Source organism: Mercenaria mercenaria, chromosome 5, assembly GCF_021730395.1.
Source record: "Mercenaria mercenaria strain notata chromosome 5, MADL_Memer_1, whole genome shotgun sequence".
Taxonomy (NCBI): Eukaryota; Metazoa; Mollusca; class Bivalvia; order Venerida; family Veneridae; genus Mercenaria; species Mercenaria mercenaria.
The window spans coordinates 36653348-36673286 of record NC_069365.1 but is presented as its reverse complement, the minus strand read 5'-3'; the positions used below and the strand labels follow the sequence as shown (position 1 = coordinate 36673286).

At 33.0% G+C, this 19939-nt stretch overlaps 1 protein-coding gene across 1 annotated transcript in view; it reads right to left on the bottom strand.

Annotated features, from left to right (window-relative positions):
- Positions 1–19939, bottom strand: part of LOC123556896 (uncharacterized) — a 71610-nt gene that overhangs the window by 35549 nt on the left and 16122 nt on the right. Inside the window, exon 2 of the mRNA XM_045347962.2 lies at positions 16964–17609. Coding sequence (XP_045203897.2) covers positions 16964–17594 — 631 coding nt within the window. The 5' untranslated portion in view covers positions 17595–17609. The remainder of the gene's footprint in view (positions 1–16963; positions 17610–19939) is intronic.

The following is a 19939-nucleotide window of genomic DNA, read 5'->3' as shown; positions in this document are numbered from 1 at the left end:
TCGGTAAAGTACAATAATCAGCATAAATTTGATTATCTAAGCATTTTTGTAAAGGAAAAAAATATATCTATTTGAAACATGCTCAGAGAAATAAAAAAAAAACATGATTTTGTAAAGAAAGTAATACTTGTTCAGCAGACCCAAGGGCTATTTTTGCATATTTTTGTCAGTTTTAAGTTGGTACTTCTGCTATTTCATCGAGTTTCAAATAATAGAAATTAATCAAACTCTGCACATACCTTTGGTTATGTCTATCTAATCTAAAACAACAAAACAATTGATAGGTCACCATATTAGATTTCACTTAAATCAAATTACAACGAGGTGGGGTGTGGCGGGCATTTATACAACGCAGGTTGGTACGAAATACTATTTCAGTGTTTGAGCAAATGACTTAGAAATATATATATAAAATTATCAAACGGCAGATTTCTTAATAAGCGGATTTTAAGGTGTTTCTGAAGCATTTTGATGGCATAGAACGATGAAAGTTTCTGCCTTTTTTTAACAAAACCTATAGTTTACGAATGTACAGTACGGGTACGGTACGGTATTAGAAACAGCTGTGACTCAATGCAGAGTTTGATCGCTGGTATAAAAAACAGACTCCAGTATATGTCGGACTGAAGCAATTTGAACTAAAAGTACTTTAAATGTATATATTTTGTAACCATGGTGATACTTACCCTAACCTTTAGTCAGTATATTATACATTGTGTAGATTAAATGCATGCGAACATACAATAGTTTGCGAATTTTTGCCGTACGCGACATTAGATAATCACTTCCGGGCATGCGCAGAAGTCCAACCACCAAGTCTGCAGTGAGCTACATCGATCCAAATTGGCACGGTGTTGGGGTAAATATCGACCCGTACGGAAAAACTGTAGCGAGTGCCTTTAATTACTGATTTTGTTATTAATTTACCTCAGTGTTTCTTTAAAAATATGGTATTTATATGATGTTTGCCTTGATCTTATGCAGGTGTAATCTTTACAAATATACCTTTGCTTTGAAATTCGACCATATATCACCGTTGCCATGGTAACAGCTTGAAGAAAATAAGGGAAAATGTTTAAATATTTGTTGTTTTGGTGATTTTTTTTTTCACAAAATAACCAACCAGTAATTTATATTTAATCCAATGCCAGTACCTAAAAATTCAAACTAAGAGAAGTAGAAATTCATATTTTAAAAATGCGTAATAGTACTCGGATATTTGAAATTTAAGGTAATAGGGGATATTGTTATTATTGTTATTCTGATAGGCTTTGTTTATAAAAAAAAAGATTGTGTTAGATAAGTTCAATATGTTATCAATTATATTTCACAACAAAATCTTATAGACTTAGTCGGTAAATAAATCTTCAAAAGTGTACCAGTTCTCGGATGATCAAAACAAAATTAAGTGGTTTGGGTATATAAGAAAATAATCCCAGGTTTGCTTTAATTTCTGATTTTTAATTAGTTTTCCACAACATTTCTACAAACAAAATGGTGTTTATAGGATGTTTACCTAATTCTTGTACAATTGTATGTTTTTAAAAGATCTCTTTGCTTGAAAACTTGGTCCTGTGTCAATGTTGCCATGGTAACAACTTCAGGAAAATATAAGAAAGGCTTATTGTTGTTACTTATCAAAAAGAAATAGTTAAACAAGTAATCAGTATTAAATTTTTTTTTAATTATCAATCGCTAATGCTTCAAAATTTAAACAAGAAGAAGAAGTTATGCGAAAATTTATGTATATAAAAAGTGTACCAGTACTCGCATATATGAGTTTTTTTGGATAATTTGTATATATAAGATGCATGTTTTAATGAAGCAGAAGTGAAATTATAACACTTTAAGATTGGATTTCTGTAACAATCCACAAGATGGCCACCAATTATTTCCAAAGCTCACAACTACTGTGTAAGCTTGATGACTATTTAAGCTATGTTAATTTACATAAAAGCTATATTTTGTATTGTTTTTGGGTTGTTGTTGTTTTTTCAGTACTACAGACTAAAAGTGCACAGAAAATAAATGTTTATTGAACTTTTTTCCAACCCCGATAAATTTCTTGTATTTTGAAAATTTAAAGTTTAGAACACAACACAAATATATTCATTTCAATTGGCCTCTTATATTGAAAACGAATCCTGCTTTTTGGGGCAAGTGAAAGAAGCAGGATTTTCTATTTACAAAATCTTTGCTAAATTTGAAGCATTGAAGCACATGGCTGTATCTAAACTTTCTTTGTCTCTCTGTTCTGAGAGCTTTGTCCCGCTCTGTACTTCTGGTCAAGTTATTCTGTATCTGCCTCGTATGGCATACATTTGGAGCCAATACCTGAAGCGCCATCAAATTATTATTTTTTAGTAGACGGCGTATCTATCTACTTCCTTTTACATGTACATATGCCTCTATATGCACCAGTCTTGTAATGGAAAGGTTTGTCCTTGTATTTTCAAAGAGTTCTATGATTGTCAAATTGTTGTTTCGAGTCTGGTTAATCTTCAATTGTCTTTTTCTGGAAATTTTGTATTTTCATGCTTGTGGGAGTGTACATTGTGCATCTGTAAAATTTGTAACATCCCTACATTGTCTAGCAAGGGCATAAGCTGAAGGGAAAACATTTAGTTACATTCAGCCGGTATGAAAATAAAAAGCAGATACCTTCATACTCGTTTATTTTCTTTGCATTGCTTTATCTATCTGCATCGCTCAAAGAAATCAGAAATTTTCAATTTTAGAATTACAAATAAAAAAATCTTATTGCTGAAATTATTATCTATTGTAAATTTCCCCCATCCTCATTTTTTTCAAATCAAATATACAAAATGCTGCACCAATTTGATACTACAGTTCTTATGTATATCTGTAAGTAAGGAAATAAATAATATTGTTGATGAAATCTCATAGGCGTAGGAGCAGTGTCCATGCATGAAGAAGAAATGCTCCAGACAAAGTCATTCTTGAATTTGACCATTGGCCTCTAAGTTCGACCTTGATTTTAGAACTAGAGACCTGTTTCTTGCAAATGACACTCAAGGTGGTGAAAATTTGTGCGAAGTAATATAAATATTCCTTCAAGAATTTTTGAGTTATAGACTGGACAGGTAAAAAGCCCTTTTGGTCTTTTACTTTCAAGTCTGATCTAAACCTTTCAGCTAAGGGCCTGGGTTTTGCACATGACATATCGTCTCATCATGGGGAAAGTTGTGCCAGGTAATATTAAAATCCTGTCTAGAATGGCAGAGTTATGGACCGGACACGAAATTGCGGATGGACGGACGGAATGACAGAATGCCGGGCGGAAAAGCACATTCCTATATTCCCCGAAACTGGTTTTCAATCAGTAAGGAATAATAAGGACCAGAAAATATAACAACAATGAAATGTCTACAATGAGGAACCTTCTAGAGAAATAAAATAAATGTTAAAAAAAAAGTATTAATGCTTTGTAAATCAAACCGAGCCTGCAGCATTTTCGTTTATGTCGTGTTGGGCAACCTGTCGTTTTTATTACTGTTTCTGTTTTACTGATGCACGAAATTTTCACACAAAATATGTTTTTTACTTATACATGTATTTTGGCATTTATTAAACGTTTTCGAGCAATGAAACAGATTAAAAAGCGATAATTATAGATTTCATAAGAAAACAATACAATAAGATTTTTCTATATTATAGCATGATAGTTTGTGGCCATTTTGGATTCTATGTTTTTGTGAAGGAGAATTTTCAAGAAATGGAATTTAAAAAAAAATATTAATATTTTACAATCAAAGTATACTCCTTCCCTTTTTTTGGCATGAGCTATCAATAAATCTTAAGCTTTAATCTATGGTACCACAAATCTAAACAATGTACTTGTTATTTTAAGCATGTATAACATCAACTTCGAGACACTTGATATGTGGTAATGATTAAAATTTTATCCAAACATTTTTATCATCCGAGTACTGGTACACTTTTGAAGATTTTATTTTTCGACTAAGTCTATAAGATTTTGTTGTGAAATCTAATTTGATAACATACAATACTAATTTAACAAATCGTTTTTCATAAAACAAAGCTCATCAGAATAACAACAATAAAATATCCCCTATCATCTGAAATTTCAAATATCCGAGTACTAATAGGTTACATTCTACCAATTCAATTCCTTATTTATTTCATATTAATAACAAAACATTCAGACCTCATTTTCAGCACTTTACAGCATTTCAATGATATAAAAACCATATATGGTCATTTAGTATAACATGTCTTCTTATCAAAAATAGAAAAATATTGACATGTTATGTTGTATATAAGAAAAATAATCTGTTCTGACAAACATCACCCTCTAAAAATGCCCCCATGAAAACAGCCGTTTAGCAATTACGCGTAGGTAGACATTTCTCGCGAAGAATAGAACTTATTTCAAGAAATTTACAATGAAAATGGTCTAGATCTATTCTCAATACTATAAGCAATAAACATAAGCCAAAAATTTAACTGTCACCTCCTCATGACACTCATTATACCAGATTTCATCCATAGCATGGAACTACATTTTGGACTACTTCACATGTAACACTGAGTAGTCACTTCCGGTTTGGTGTAATCCGTCCTAATACACATTTTTAAAATATAAATCTCTACTTCTCTTAGTTTGAATTTTATGTACTGGCATTGGATAAAAAAATATAAATTACTGGTTGGTTATCTTGTGAAAATCACAAATTTTTGAAACAAATATTTAAACCTTTCCTCTTATTTTCCTCAAGCTGTTACCATGGCAACAATGATACATGGTCGAATTTCGAAGCAAAGATATATTTGTAACGATTACTCATGCATAAGATCAAGGCAAACATCACATAAATACCATATATTTTAAGAAACAATGTGGACTAGAACTGTCACAGGAGTGACTCATACCCCCACCATAAAGTTTTGTCACAGAAGAATGGCAAACATAAGTAATCTTAAAAATACTTAGAATAATATAAAAATGTCAAAAAACCTTAATACGTAAAAAGAAGTTTACTCGTCTTTGGAGTACTTCACACATATAGGTAATACTAGTATAATTATGTGCCCTGGATGAGGGATGAGGTAAATATAAAAATCTCTAATATTAGAGATACACTAAACATGAATACAACAAAGTGTCTTCCCGACCCATGTTACCACAGAAAAATGTATTTACTTTTTACATAGGACTGATAATAAAAAAGTTAGAACAATACCAAAAAAATTGAAAATCTAAAAATAGGATTTCTAAAAATATATTAATTCCTGGAATTTAAGGGGAAGAAACTCAGTACAAAAGTTAAAGAAAAGGTTACTTCCCTTTGGCTCTAAGCCAATCAGAATGAGATATAGTGAAAATACATCAAAATTAACCTTAAATTCTAAGTAAAAGGGGACATAATTCAAGAAAAATTGGTGTCAGAGTTATGCACCTTGTGTCACATGATGTGGGTGATGAGGGGGAACATCTATTGTAAGTTTAAATCAAATCCATTTTGTTATAACTGAGATATAGTGAAAATACATCAAAATCAACCTTAAATTTAAAGTAAAAAGGGGACATAATTCATAAAAAATTGATGTCAGAGTTAAGCACCTTATGTCACATAATCTGGGTGATGAGGTGGAACAACTATTTTAAGTTTGAATCAAATCCATTTAGTAGTAACTGAGATATAGTGAAAATACAACAAAATTAAACTTAAATTCTAAGTAAAAGGGGACATTATTCATGAAAACTTGGTGTCAGAGTTATGCACCTTGTGTCACATGATGTGGGTGATAAGGTGGAACATCTGTTTTAAGTTTGAATCAAATCCATTTAGTAATAACTGAGATAATAGATTTCGGGACGCGACGCGACGGGACGGGACGGGACGCGACAAAAATGACTCCTATATACCCCCTCCAAACATGTTTGGTGGGGGTATAAAATTAATAAAAGAATCAGTAAAGAAAATCAGGGATTACCTTCCATTTACCCCACCCACTAAAATGATAATAGACCAAGAGTCATGCATTCATATACCAGGAAATGATATTTATGTAAAATAACCTAATGCTTTTTACACCTTAAACTAAAAAGTTGTAAAAATCACCGAAACTATAAATATGAGCAGTGAAAATATACAGCAGCATCAGTTTTTTAGTCATTTTTTTCGCATTATTTTGAAGAACATTTTTATTCTTTTACAACAAATGTACAAATACTTGAGAGAAAATGATTTAAATGGGTGGCAAAATATGTTTGCTATATTTTGTGAACATCAAGATTAAAAACTATTCGAATTTCCGTAAACTTATAACTAAAAATATGATAAATAGTGATTTTTCATAATTTTGGCGGCCATCGTGGACGCCATCTTGGATTTCTATAAACGTACCATGATGCGGCAACTCCACCCTAACTTTTCAGACACTTCAGACATTTATCTAAACATTGATATGAAAATTAGTCGGTAGCCTTTTTTGCACACGGGAGGTCCCCATGGACTTGGACTATCTTAGATTTCATGTGAAAAAATATAATTTCAATTTACTGCAGGTATTTGAAGTAAAATTATTTAAAGTATATTTCAAATGCTGGTAAATTTCATACAACGTAAATTCCAGTAAATTTTATATGTAATATTTACTTGAAATTAAATTTGTTAAAAATGATACATGTACAAAACTCTAACTGTGCATCTGACATGTCAGGCGTGATGGCTATGATTTCTTCAAGTTTAGACCCAGATAAGGGAAGTAATTGAACAGCAAAGTATTTATAATAAAATAATTTTATTCAACGTAAACTGGATGAAAATAACTGATGAGGTAACCTCAAACTGGGCACGGGGATCTTATGAGGCATTCGGAACCATGTGTTCTGGTGAGACAACCACATACTCGTACACCCCATAACATAATGTATCAGGGGCTAAGATTATCTCATAGGTTTGCATCTCTTAATCTGCTACGAAGGGGTTGATCGTCCTCAGCGTCTGATGAAAAGATATGAATTAGATACAGAGAAGGAGCTGTTTTGTTTTTGTTTGACTCATTACTGTAAAATATGCTCTCAATTATATTCCATTGAAAATATTGATAATATGATCGAATGTTTATAAAGTATTTTAAGACAATTGATTGATTGATCCAATATATGAATATTTCGAAAATTAATTAGAAAAATATAGACTGACAGACAGACTGACTGACTGACTGACATCTACAAATCACAAGAAATGAAATGTTCTTCTGATTGACTTAAATGTTTTAACAACAAATCGATAAATTTTCTAAATGAATGTTTGATACATAGATTAATTGATTGACAGACTGTCTAATTAAATGATTGATCGACTAAAACAATAAATTAGTATTTAAACGAATAATTGTATACTAAATTTCATTAAGGAAATTCTTGAGAAGAATGACAGAATGAATAATAAAATCATTGGTCGTTTGATACATTGACTGATTGGTTGAATGATGCAATGAAAGAATAAAGGAAATGATGCATGAAGAAAAGTTTACAAATCAATCGAAATGAATGAGTAAACGAGTTATAATGTAAACAGTCTTGGAAAACTAATTAGAAAATATGACAAATAAACAACTGATTATCAAAAAATTGTAAATATACATATTCCAGTATAATAATTAATCGGATAAACAAGAGAAAAGTGTATATAATACTTTATAATCAATGTCAAATAAACAGTTGAAGTTGCTAAATATTTTCGATTACCGAGAAACATATTGCAGTTAAATATTTTAAGGCACTGACCTCCAGATTCGGCTAAAAATAATCTTTCTTTCAAATTGAAGTTTGGTCATATTATGAACATTAGAATATGTTTTGTTTTGGATTTTTTCTAGTATAATCTAAAAATTCCAAATCAAGAGAAAAGATGACCGCGTCGGGAATCGCACCACGGGCCGCCTTGGCAATAAGGATATTTTCCCGTCGTCGTAACAAATAGCAATATAGCTGAAGTAGTGAATAAATGACTTCAAAATATAAATATTTATAATCGAGACAATTCACCTGGAGTAACAGCGTGACAATTATAAACGCTTTTCGATTTTCATCCTTAAAAGTAGTAAAAATAGCAAATTGTCATGTGTTTTCGTAACATAAATGTTGTCATTAATTACGTTTTAAAGCCTTCTTGCGAAATATAGAGTGTATTTCAAGATGTAAAAAAAACTATTTTTGTTGTCGAACGAGCTTTAAATCAGCCGCGCTAAAATACATAACAGAATCGAATCAATTAACTGCGGTCACCCTTGTGTCTGCTAGACGAGGATGTTGGTGGATTAGATCAATGAATCTGAATTTTTACGGTATGATCTTGAGTAATATCTCACCATGTCTAATTAGTCGCCGTTAAATTCAAACTTTCGGTCTGATAGAGCAAAAAATAGAATAGAACAATATTGAAAAATGAAACGGCATCAATTAAAAAAAAACATGGAGTATAACGCTCTAGTCAACATACTTAGAGTGGTTAAGTATATAAGATAACACATTTGTCGATACATACCATAAGCGTGTAGTCTATAAATAAATTAGTGTAGTGACAGATATCGAACGTAAATAAGTAGTTTTTACAAATGTGTTTTTAAAGTTTTAATAGCTTCTATCATATAAAGGTTTAAATGTTACAAAAATAAAGTTGCAGAGTACAGATGTAGTCCATGGACGATGGCAGTTTTCACCTTGCGTGTTTTGTATGTAAGTCAGGAAGGGAACCGCCGGTCTCCTCTTATATGATTTTGCCTAACAATATTAACGAAATATTCAATAATTTATTTAAATTTTGGCAAATGAGACAAAATACATCGGAAAATCACAGTAAAAACATTGCAAAAACAAATAAAAACACCTCTGCCAGTACCCAGACATGTTCTGAAATAACATCTTGGCCTTGAGTTAAAGCAGCATGCCTCCAGATTTGGCTAAAAATAATCTTTCTTCCAAATTGAAGTTTGGTCATATTATGAATATCAGATTATGAATTTTTGTTTTAAAAGTATTTTAAAAGTTCCAAATCAAGAAAAAAGATGACCGCGCCGGGAATCGAACCACGGACCGCCGCGGCAATAAAGACATTTTCCCGCCGTCGTAACCAATAGCGCTATAGCTGAAGTTGTGAATAATGACTTCAAAATATAGATATTTATAATCGAGACAGTTTACCTGGAGTAAAAGCGTGACAAACGCTTTTCGATTTTCATCGTAAAATGTAGTAAAAACAGCAAACTCTCATGTGTTTCCATAACATAAAGTTTGTCAGTAATTACGTTTTAAAGCCTTCTTAAAAAAATATAGCATTTACTTCAAGATATATAAAAAAATTTTGTCGAACGAGCTGCAGGCATGCCGCTTTAAGGCCCCCTTTTATAATAATACATAGATCTATCATATTTTGGAACATATCCAGGCATCGACTTGTATTTGAGATCAGTCACCCAATTCAAATTTCGCTGGGCCTACGATTGATTAGTTCGGCCGGAAATGGACAAAACTACGCAGCGCGTTATCAAATAAAAACGAATAAATCAAAATAAAACAAAACAAAAAAAAACGACGATAAAAATCTACATGAGCGCATGTAAGACAAGGGAAGTAACACGGTTAAAGGGCATAATTTATGACTGTCTCCTGTCTGTTGGAATAAGGTCGGTAATGAGCTACTGTGGTGTAGTGGAAGGAATTCCATAGTAAATAAATCCTAATTTTCCCGTTTCTAGCGCAAATTCGTGTAAAACGGGTGCTTTAATTGCACTTTTTCCCTGCTAGAATACATTCTGAATGAAACGAGACGGTGTTCATGTTTATACATCCCACAAGGCAAGTTTTGCAGATCGAAACCGAAAGAATGGGTTATTGTGCGGACAAGAACAAATATGTGCCATTTTTTGGGTAGCAGTCCATAAATGAATGACATTTCACTAGGAACTATCTAAACCCCTATTTTCTTTTAATTTTTGTCGTTGATTTCTGAAAACGTACCATGACGCGGCAACTCCACCCTAACTTTTCTGACACTTCAGACATTTAAACATCTAAACATTGATATGAAAATTAGCCGGTAGCCTTTTTTGCACACGGGAGGTCCCCATGGACTGGACTATCTTAGATTTCATGTGAAAAATATAACTGGCCGACAGCTCTCCGGCTACTTGATGCTCTGCATCAAAATTTTACTTGTTATTATATGACCTGGTGCTAATTTGTATGGGTATATTATCTCCAAGAGCCTGAAGAAATCACCCTCAGTTTTATATATTCATTTAGACTATACACTGGTCGGGTTGACTGCTTATGATATACCCAGCGTCACTGAAAAGTTACCACCCTAATGGCCCTTATATTTTAAAAATAGAATAGGACTGTGTTATAAGCATAACACGACTACATTTTTGACGCAGCACAGACGTCACTGGTGTAAAGATTTGTTTTTGTGTTGGAAAAAGCATTTAAAAATGGATACATCAGAGCTTCAGTGCCGCGTTAATTGCGTTCCTGTTCTGAGTGGAAATGTTCTATGTGTATAAACCGCTGATCAGTTACCTGTGAGACTCCTAAATTACCCACCACTTTCATTGCTAATACAGACTTTCATGGAAAAGGAGGTAGAAACTAGTGTGCAATTTATGTAGACAATAATAAACAAGTGAACGGTAAAAGTTCCATCTACAATTCATCCTACTTTGAAACCTAGATAAGAGACAATGCAGTAAGCATGAGATAAGATGTTGTGCAAATACAAATCCATTATTCAAATGTTTGTGGTTTAAATGGTTTGCTATGTCTTCGTCTTAAATTTACTGGTTTTTACTCAAGGACATGCAAAACTTTTTCAGTGTATCAATTTTAACAGTAAATGATTCTTATGTATTTACTATATGTAACACATATATATACTATAGAACGAATATGTGTATAACCAGTTTTACCTACCGGCTTCTTTGTTCCGATGAGGTCTATAAACACCTTATAGACCGCTTATGAGGTCTATAAGAATTTCCAGACCTGTCATATTTCTACTGTCTACACATAAATCTCAAGTGCCTGTAGCGGGAATCGAACCCGAGTCGTTCCGATGCTAGTCCAATGCTCTAACCACTGAGTCAAATTGTCGACACACTAACGCACATGTCACAGATTAAATTTAAAGTTATGCGTAAGCGACCGAAACAATGCAGTAGAATCACGAGAAGTCCGTGCATAACGTTTTAGGTGAACGCGTGATTGACTCCGTAAATATAGTATCAATTATTTCAAAAAAATACGTTTAAAGGTCCAATACTAAGGAAAGTGAACATTTTAATTTCTTTTAAAAAGCACAGAAAGTATTTCATTTTATTGGAAAATGAAAGTTGGTATGTAGAAATTCGAAATAAATTGCAGTATATGTACAATTATTTTTCTATGAAGTATGAAGAAAGTTAAAAAGACCTGGGGGGTCATTCTGTCGATTCATTGAAATTTCAACATAATACACATACATTTCTTTGAGTTCCAAAGACCTTCTGTAAATTTTGACCTGCCAATCTTCATTATTTAGTGTCTTGCAGAAGTCTATGCACTGGCTGTGAAAAAAATTGCCAACTCACTTTCCCTTAGTAATGGACCTTGATGTGAAAAAATTCCGACCAGTTTTACATATCCTGAAAATTGATCTAAATATGACTTTACTATAAAGTTTTAACATTCAGTTCTAAGCAGGTCTTGATATTTGTCTGAAAGTTAATACGGGCATACTATTCCATCAGAGTGGAGAATGCTTCATGAAACAGAACACTTTATTTTACAAAGAAAAATACTGACAATGATATAATTGCAAAAAATACAAACTACACAAATTTCCTCCAAGTTAATTAATAGTCTGCTAATGAAAATTGTGACGATTTTCTGTCCAATTAACATGGATCATAAGTAACGAAGTTGTATTTTTGAAAATAACCCAGTTAAATTATCGTGATACATTCCGAGCGTGTCTGAAATAAGACTGACGAGGTGGTAATTGGTGGGAAACTGGTTAATTTAAAAGTACATTTCTTGTTGTCTGAAAAATATTCTAATTTTGCTGAATGCTGTTAATTCATATCGAATTAACAGTTGACATTTTTATGCCTTTAAATATTATTAGATATTTTGCACTGTCCAAGGTTTCATTGATTCTATACTTGTATTGACATCCACTAGTAACAGACAACTTCTTCACGTGAATCAGATGTGGAGAACCAAAACGACTTCAACTGTATACATGTAATGTTTATTCAAATCGTTGCCATGTCAATCAAAACGGGGGCCCTAACTACAAACCTCTTAATTAGTTGGACTCATTACTTTCATTGTCAAGAAAACTGAAGATTTTTATATCTTCTCGAAGGTGTCCGCGCAGTTTTTAGCACATTTGGTTTGTACCAAATCAGGGTATATTATGATGCGCATTTCTTGCGATAATGTAATGATCAATCTATATCAATACTTTTTTATACGGCAATATATATTTAAGTGTCAAATTAAAGAGCTAAATAAACTTCTTTTTTTTAATAATTATGAAAAAAGCACATAAAATACCATTCGCGTCAAATTCTGTCTAACTGACTAGACACACATTGATGATCTCAGAGAGAGACGAGAGACTATTACCCAGATTTGCACGGATTTTTCATGCAATACAAAATGTCGTGTCCTAATTGCTGACAAATATATTTACAGGTTCGTAGCAAGTTGGGCATTTTGTTATATTAATCAGTTAATAGTATCAAATGAATTGTGACACATATTATCTTGTTCTTTCTTCTAACTATTTGTTTTTATCATACATACACGTTGAAAACGTTCTTCAAATCCGAAACCAATCTGGACTATATAAAACAAAGAAACAGGTAGGTAAGTCAGTTATCATTCACGGAATAGGTCTGCTACGCTCGCTCGGTTCACAAATCCCTCACAGGTCTATAAACACAATGCAGACCTATTCCTCGAACAATCACTATTACGTGTAAACCATTGATAAAAATCGAATGTAATTGTTCTGAATGATTTGTTGTTGTTTTCTTGTGATAAGGGGATGTTTTTGTTGTGTTTTATTTTTGTTGTTGTTGTTAAAAATAACTTATTTTATTCTAAATCAATAGATGTGATGGGTACTTTTTGTGCGATAAGGAAAGAAAATAGTTAAGGGGACGCATATTGCTACATTCACAGTTCATACAGAAATGAGGAAGGGGTGCATATTCAAGAAATCGATGGTGGAAAGATTAAAAACATATTCTTAAACTGATATAATACTGATGGACACCTGTAATATTCAGTACTTTGTGGATAAGGATGTGGTACTATGAATGTAATAGGAAAACAGAGGTCTTTGTGAAAGTACATTCAACACAAAATATTAAGCTTTTGTATAAGGACAAAAACAGGTGTTTTACAATAACAGTGTTACAAATAATGTTGAAGGGATGAAAATTTCTTTCTAACACACCAGGTTTGCTTAAACATGTAAAAATGTAACGCCAGGTCATTTCAGCTCGGGATGGACGCCATATTTCTCATTGATAAAAAATGTAAACAAAAAAATCAGAGTGGGATTAGCATTGCAAGGGCATAACATGACATTCTACACAATGAATACCTTACAACAGATATCTAAGATGCTACACAGGTCAGGCGGGTTAAATGCATAATGTCGATCGCTTGAAATTCATCTTGAAAAGGTGGTTAATTTTAGTTTATTTACATGGTTTTTAATTTTCCCACGACTTCTCGGCGATTCACTGAAAAAGTATTACTGTGCCGGACGAAAGGTAACTCTAATAAACAACGGGAGACAACTTAGGTGTCAGCACGTGTATGATTTTAAAAAAAAACATGTCGATGATTATAATTTCTTATCAAATAATGAATCCTATTCAGATATTCGTCTTTAATATTAGAAAATTATTAATTTCTGTGGACATTTATCAAAAAATATTACTTACAGTGGACTACTTTGTGCATCAAACTGGTTTCCGCTTCAGTTGTGAGGCACTTCCGTTATACTTTTTGACAACAATAACAAAACACAAAATGAATCAATAAAGTCACTTATAAACCGACTGCTACTTACATCAGTGTAAGTATAGTTGTTGTTACAACATTATACTTGTTCATTACGTTATGAGATAAAGTTTATCTTGAACTGCATAATCCATTAATTACGTTTAGATGATATTGCATTTACAACTTATCTGACTCCGTTTTTTTTTTACGTGAATGACAGCATTCTCGTGCAACTCGTGCAAACAGAGTTATGAAAAGTATGGTGGAGAATTCATGGACAAATTATAAATAAAATTATTTACGTTTTTCGCTGTTACTAGTATGTGGTTGCTAGTCTATTTTGGGTTTTAAGCTAGTCTATGTTTTTCAAGGTTTGATAGTTTCGCGCTTCTTTGTTTCGACTGAGCGATTTTCTATAGCGTTATTTATTGGGGATTTCGCCTTTGTCAATCACTCGAGGCTAGGTATTTGGCAGTTACACACCGAAGTTGTTTTTGTTGCATACTAACCCTCCCACCCTCAGCATCAAGCAAGTCTACAGTCTCTTCAGTAATGATGAAGTTTGTTTCTTTTTCAGTTGCAAAGAACTGCTGCATACGTTTTGATATTGTGTCTTTGCTTATTTTTGACATTATATTTAACATATGTAGTTAGTCTTTTTCAGATACTGATGTCAGACACATCGCATTGGTCATGTTCCTACTATTTATATCTCCTACAGAACAAATAACAATAAACTTGAATGGAATTTTACATAATAAGTAGTTTGAGAAGCAGTTACTATTGGAACATTTGCCGCCCTCAGGATCTATATAATGACGCAGAACATTCATAACCTTTATGGATAATGTGAACAATTCTTATTCGGATACATGGAGTTATGTACGTAAAAATAACATTCAAGTTCTGATGTGTTAAAGACACTTCGCTACTTAATATCTAAGAAGTAGCTTTATGTACCGCTTGTATATAATATAATATATATTTTTTGCTGCCAATACATGTCGATTGAAATGCTGCCAAATACTAATGCCTGTTACCTAAAACCTGTTGTTGTTGTTGTTTTTGTAGTATAGGAACACAAAATTAGTAAATAATTGATTTACTCACAGTAAAATGTGAGTAAATGACATTAAAGTGAGGATAACTGTATATTCGTCCAGTTTTGATCATTGACATTCCTGCTGTGTATTAGTAAGTTTTGTTAACAAGATTAGAATGTTACTTTTGCACATATACACATTGATTGGACCTCTCAACCAAATTTCATACCTTATTTTAGGGATTTTTAAGACAATACATTTTCAAAAGTTTGTTGAATGTGTTTTGATATTTAAGTGCATTGTAGTTCATGAGTACCAAGTTGAAAATTAATAATGGCAACATTTCTAGGCCCTTATTGTAAGCCACTCGACTTCTATAACTATAAATGTTTAATGTATTAAGGGGAATATACTCTTTTAGTTTTGGAATGTGGCATTCCTTGACCACCATATCTTTTCTTATGCACTACTTTGTAAACAAACTAAATAATGTGTTTTAGCTTACATATGCAAAATGAAAAGCAAGACAGTGAACTTATTTCACTTTTTTTCTTTAAATTAGAATCTGTAGGAGATTGATAAATGTTTGGACAAGGTGAAGTACTATTATTTTCGCACAAAAAAGTATTAATTGTAGACTTTGAATGTACACAATAAGTCTTATGTAATTCAACAATAACGTTCTTGTTTCAGTTTTTCTCATTTTTATTTTAGTGAGAAATCCTTTGTGTACTTATAACAGTTGAAACAGTATCCATTTCATGTACCAAAACCTTGTACTTTTTTGCAGGTAAATTTTTATCATACCCCACCCACTTTTTTCTAATTTCAAAGTATGCATCCCCTTAAGGGTAGATTCCTCAGACACACAAAGCATCACAAACACAGCCTCAGAGCCATGCATTTGCAAAGTAGGCCTACAACCAAAAGAAGTTATTATAACGGAAATACATTGTAGACGGATTACAAGTACATTTTATATAATTTATAGTTTTGTATAATATTCTTAGTCATTTGCATATATATATATTGCAGCGAAATACTTTTCTTTAAATTGCAAAATACTCAACTACCTACCTGTTAACGATTGCTTATTTATCAAATCAAATTAACTAAATGAATCTATCGGAATTACTATTCGAAACAGGTATAACCCTACGCGAATGTATACAGCGGTTTATTTGATATTAAATATGGGTGTTACATATAAACACCTGGCTCTTAAACAAATTGTGTGTGTGTGGGGGTGGGGGGGGGGGGTGATTTTTCACGGGAGAAAAAATTATAAACATATTGATCAAACAGGAAACTAAAGTCTAATTAGCCTACAACTTAGTGGACGACTATGACCTGGAACCGACACATACAATACTGTCATTTAACTTTTGATTCAATCTTTTGACATTTACCTTGACCTGGTGGCCTCTGTAATCGAGTGGTTAAAGTAGATGACTGCCAATCACTTGGCCCACATTAATGTGAGTTTGAAATCTCGCTTAAAATGTAAAAAGATCTTCATTTAAGGAAGCCATCCAGCTAGTTTACGGACGGTCGGTAGACTATTCGGATCCCGCTTATGCCTGAACCAATACAAACAATTGGCAATCTCAGCATGAGACCAAAAATGTGACTCACTCTAAACCCAACAAAATATACTGATCGTACTGATAATACTTTATATATTACCTTAGAATGGTTAACTAAACCATTTAGGGAATAGATATTATGTTCTACCACGACGTTCTGCCTGTCTTATCTTCATTTTAAAGAAGAATTATACACAAATTTTCACATTCCGAGATGTTACATGTAGCTGATGCAACATGAGAAGAAATATAAATATACGTAAATATACTAGACAGACCTTGCTGATTATTTCTTAGCTGCTCCACTGTGAGAGAAAGGTGTTCTATCTGCTGGCTGACGTGCTCAATAAACTGTTCACAGGTACCAGCTGCATCTAGTTTGAAGTCTTGAAGTGCACACTTTATATCTATCGGATCATCATTGACACTCTTAATCATTTCGGCGAGGCTCGAATATTCTTCACTACTCAATCTTTTTCCTAGATTCAAAATTGATGTACGAAGTTGATTCGATTTGTTGGAAAATGTCCTTCCGTCAATGCAGCCATTCGGGTGGTGGGCAATAAAATCATTTCGTAATGTTCGTATATTTTCTATTGCCTTCTCATCTGATCTGTGCAATGACGGAACAAACAGATTCAGTAATAAACAAGAAAGTAAGGAAATATCGAATTTGCATATGTCAGGCATTGTGTCATTATCTGGGAAAAGGATGTTGTACTGTTTTAAAGTTAATACTTTTGATTCCTTTAATTGCTTTACTGCGTCTTTATTTATTTGAAGGAAACTGTTTAGTTGTATATCCCGATCTTCTAACTCTTTGAAAAGTGTCTGCCTCAAAACTAAAGTTCCAGCTCTTAGCATCAGAAGTATCAGTCGTATGTAATACTCATTCTCCTGGGTCACCATGACTGCACCTATGCTCTGAAATGAAAAAAAGGTCATAAAGCTTTGTCTTGAAAGATCGAACATTTAGGTTTGTAGCATTATAATCAGAAAAAAAAATTATACCAAGTACAACGATACGGCTGATTATATAAACCGTTTAACCATAATTTGCACGTATCAGAGTCATCAGCATACTCTTCTTAAATCTTTTTGTGCTGCCTATGACTTGATGAATAGAATGCAATTTTGTATTAATACAGTGAGCATTACACTCAAAGTTATATTTGACAAAATTAGCAATTAGCACACAAAACTATCGTCATTTCGGGAGACAAAGGAAAACCCTTGGCTCAAAGCTCCTTTGCTAAGAAATGACCTTGTGTTCAAAGCTGCTAAATGAAAAAAGAAGGTCACAACTATCTACCTGGCGATCATTATCCTTTTGGTCGTCACACTCCTTTTTTTTAACTGGCTACATATCAGTTATCGATTTCGCAGTACAATCGAAGTTTTACAATGAGACACATTAAAGAATTTAATATGTTTATCATAATTTGGTGTCAGCTCTTTTGTAAGTCACCAAAGAATGGATTTCAGTGCCTCTTACACATCTCACACAAACTCATTGATCTTTAACAATATGTATAATTATCATTTTTGAATACATTGTTTAACAAGAGACTTGTTGCAAGGTATTAGGTATGTCTTTTCAATGTGGCTCCTTGGTCGTCAAGACTGCAATTCCTTTCTACAGCAAATGACTTGATACGTGATCCACTCACTTTATTACTGTACTGTACTGTATTGACTTTCTAGTTTTGATAGCTCCGTACACTACTGCATTTTTCGTCACGAGCGACAATATCAATGTCACACACGCTGCATATGATATTCATTTTATTATACCGAATAAAAGTATATAAAAAAACTTAATTATTTTTTAAATCATTTAATTCAACAGTTTCATATTTCGTCTGAATCGCCTGTGCAGACATTTAATAGTGACGTCACCACTATACGTTGTACAATCCAATATGACATCAAAAATATCAGCGCGGTCACATGACCTGACAGTCACTTTCGCTTGGTCACGTGTCAAAAAGGTTGAGATTTGTCTTGATAGTCAAAATATCTCTTTATCGGCTGACGGAATTTTATCATTATAGACAAAAGTGAGGTATAATAATACTAATTCTAACACGATCCGATTCATTTTCCTATTAAACAAAGAAGGCTGGTAACAGTGAATTATTAAACAACAATTCACTGTTCTGACGTCACAATTATTACGTCATAGCGTGAAACGGCGTAGAGACGCGCTGGAAAAGTAACCGATTGAAAATGGGCAAATATTTAATGAATGCCAACAAGGATGTACTCTAAAGTCCTTGGTAACGTGTTAGAATCGAAATAATATATCTTATTTAGTGATTTGCTCTTGAATAAATCATTGTTTCGTTCAGATGCGTAGTATTATATCACTCGGGCTGCGCCCTCGTGATATAATGCCTTCGCATCTGAACTCCAAACAGTGATTTATTCAGCGAAATATCACCGATGAGATATATTATTTCTTAAATATATGAATTAAGTTTCCGTTTAGAGCTGCATTTGTAAATGTCGCACAGTAACAGCTGATTGTTTAAAACGCAACCAGTGGTAGTACACATTTACACTATGTGTGCCCGCCCGCTTAGCTCAGTAGGTAAGAGCGTTGGTCTACGAATCGCGGGGTCGCGAGTTCGATCCTCGGGCGGGGCGTATGTTCTCCGTGACTATTTGATAAACGACATTGTGTCTGAAATCATTAGTCCTCCACCTCTGATTCATGTGGGGAAGTTGGCAGTTACTTGCGGAGAACAGGTTTGTACTGGTACAGAATCCAGGAACACTGGTTAGGTTAACTGCCCGCCGTTACATGACTGAAATACTGTTGAAAAACGGCGTTAAACCCAAAACAAACAAACAAACACTATGTGTATCTTAATATGTATACAGCGTGTACTGTTTTAAACATAATGTATAGTACTGTTAATACATATAAACTTGCTTATTTTATGTTACATAAACTGAATGAAATGATTTCCATGTCTTAACTATGGAAATTGGATATAATATACTTAGAGGGCTATAACTCTAGTTTTATTTCAGCAAGTTTGCCAAATATACAACTTGTCCATGATCTTTTGACAACATAAGTAATAGTTATTGTTCGAGTAATAGGTTTGCATTGTGTTTATAGACCTGCGAGGGATTTGTGAACCGAGCGAGCGTAGCGATAACTGTCTTACTTACAGGCTTCTTTGTTTTACATAGTCCAGATTGGTTTCGGATTTGAAGAACATTTGCAATGTGTATGTATGATA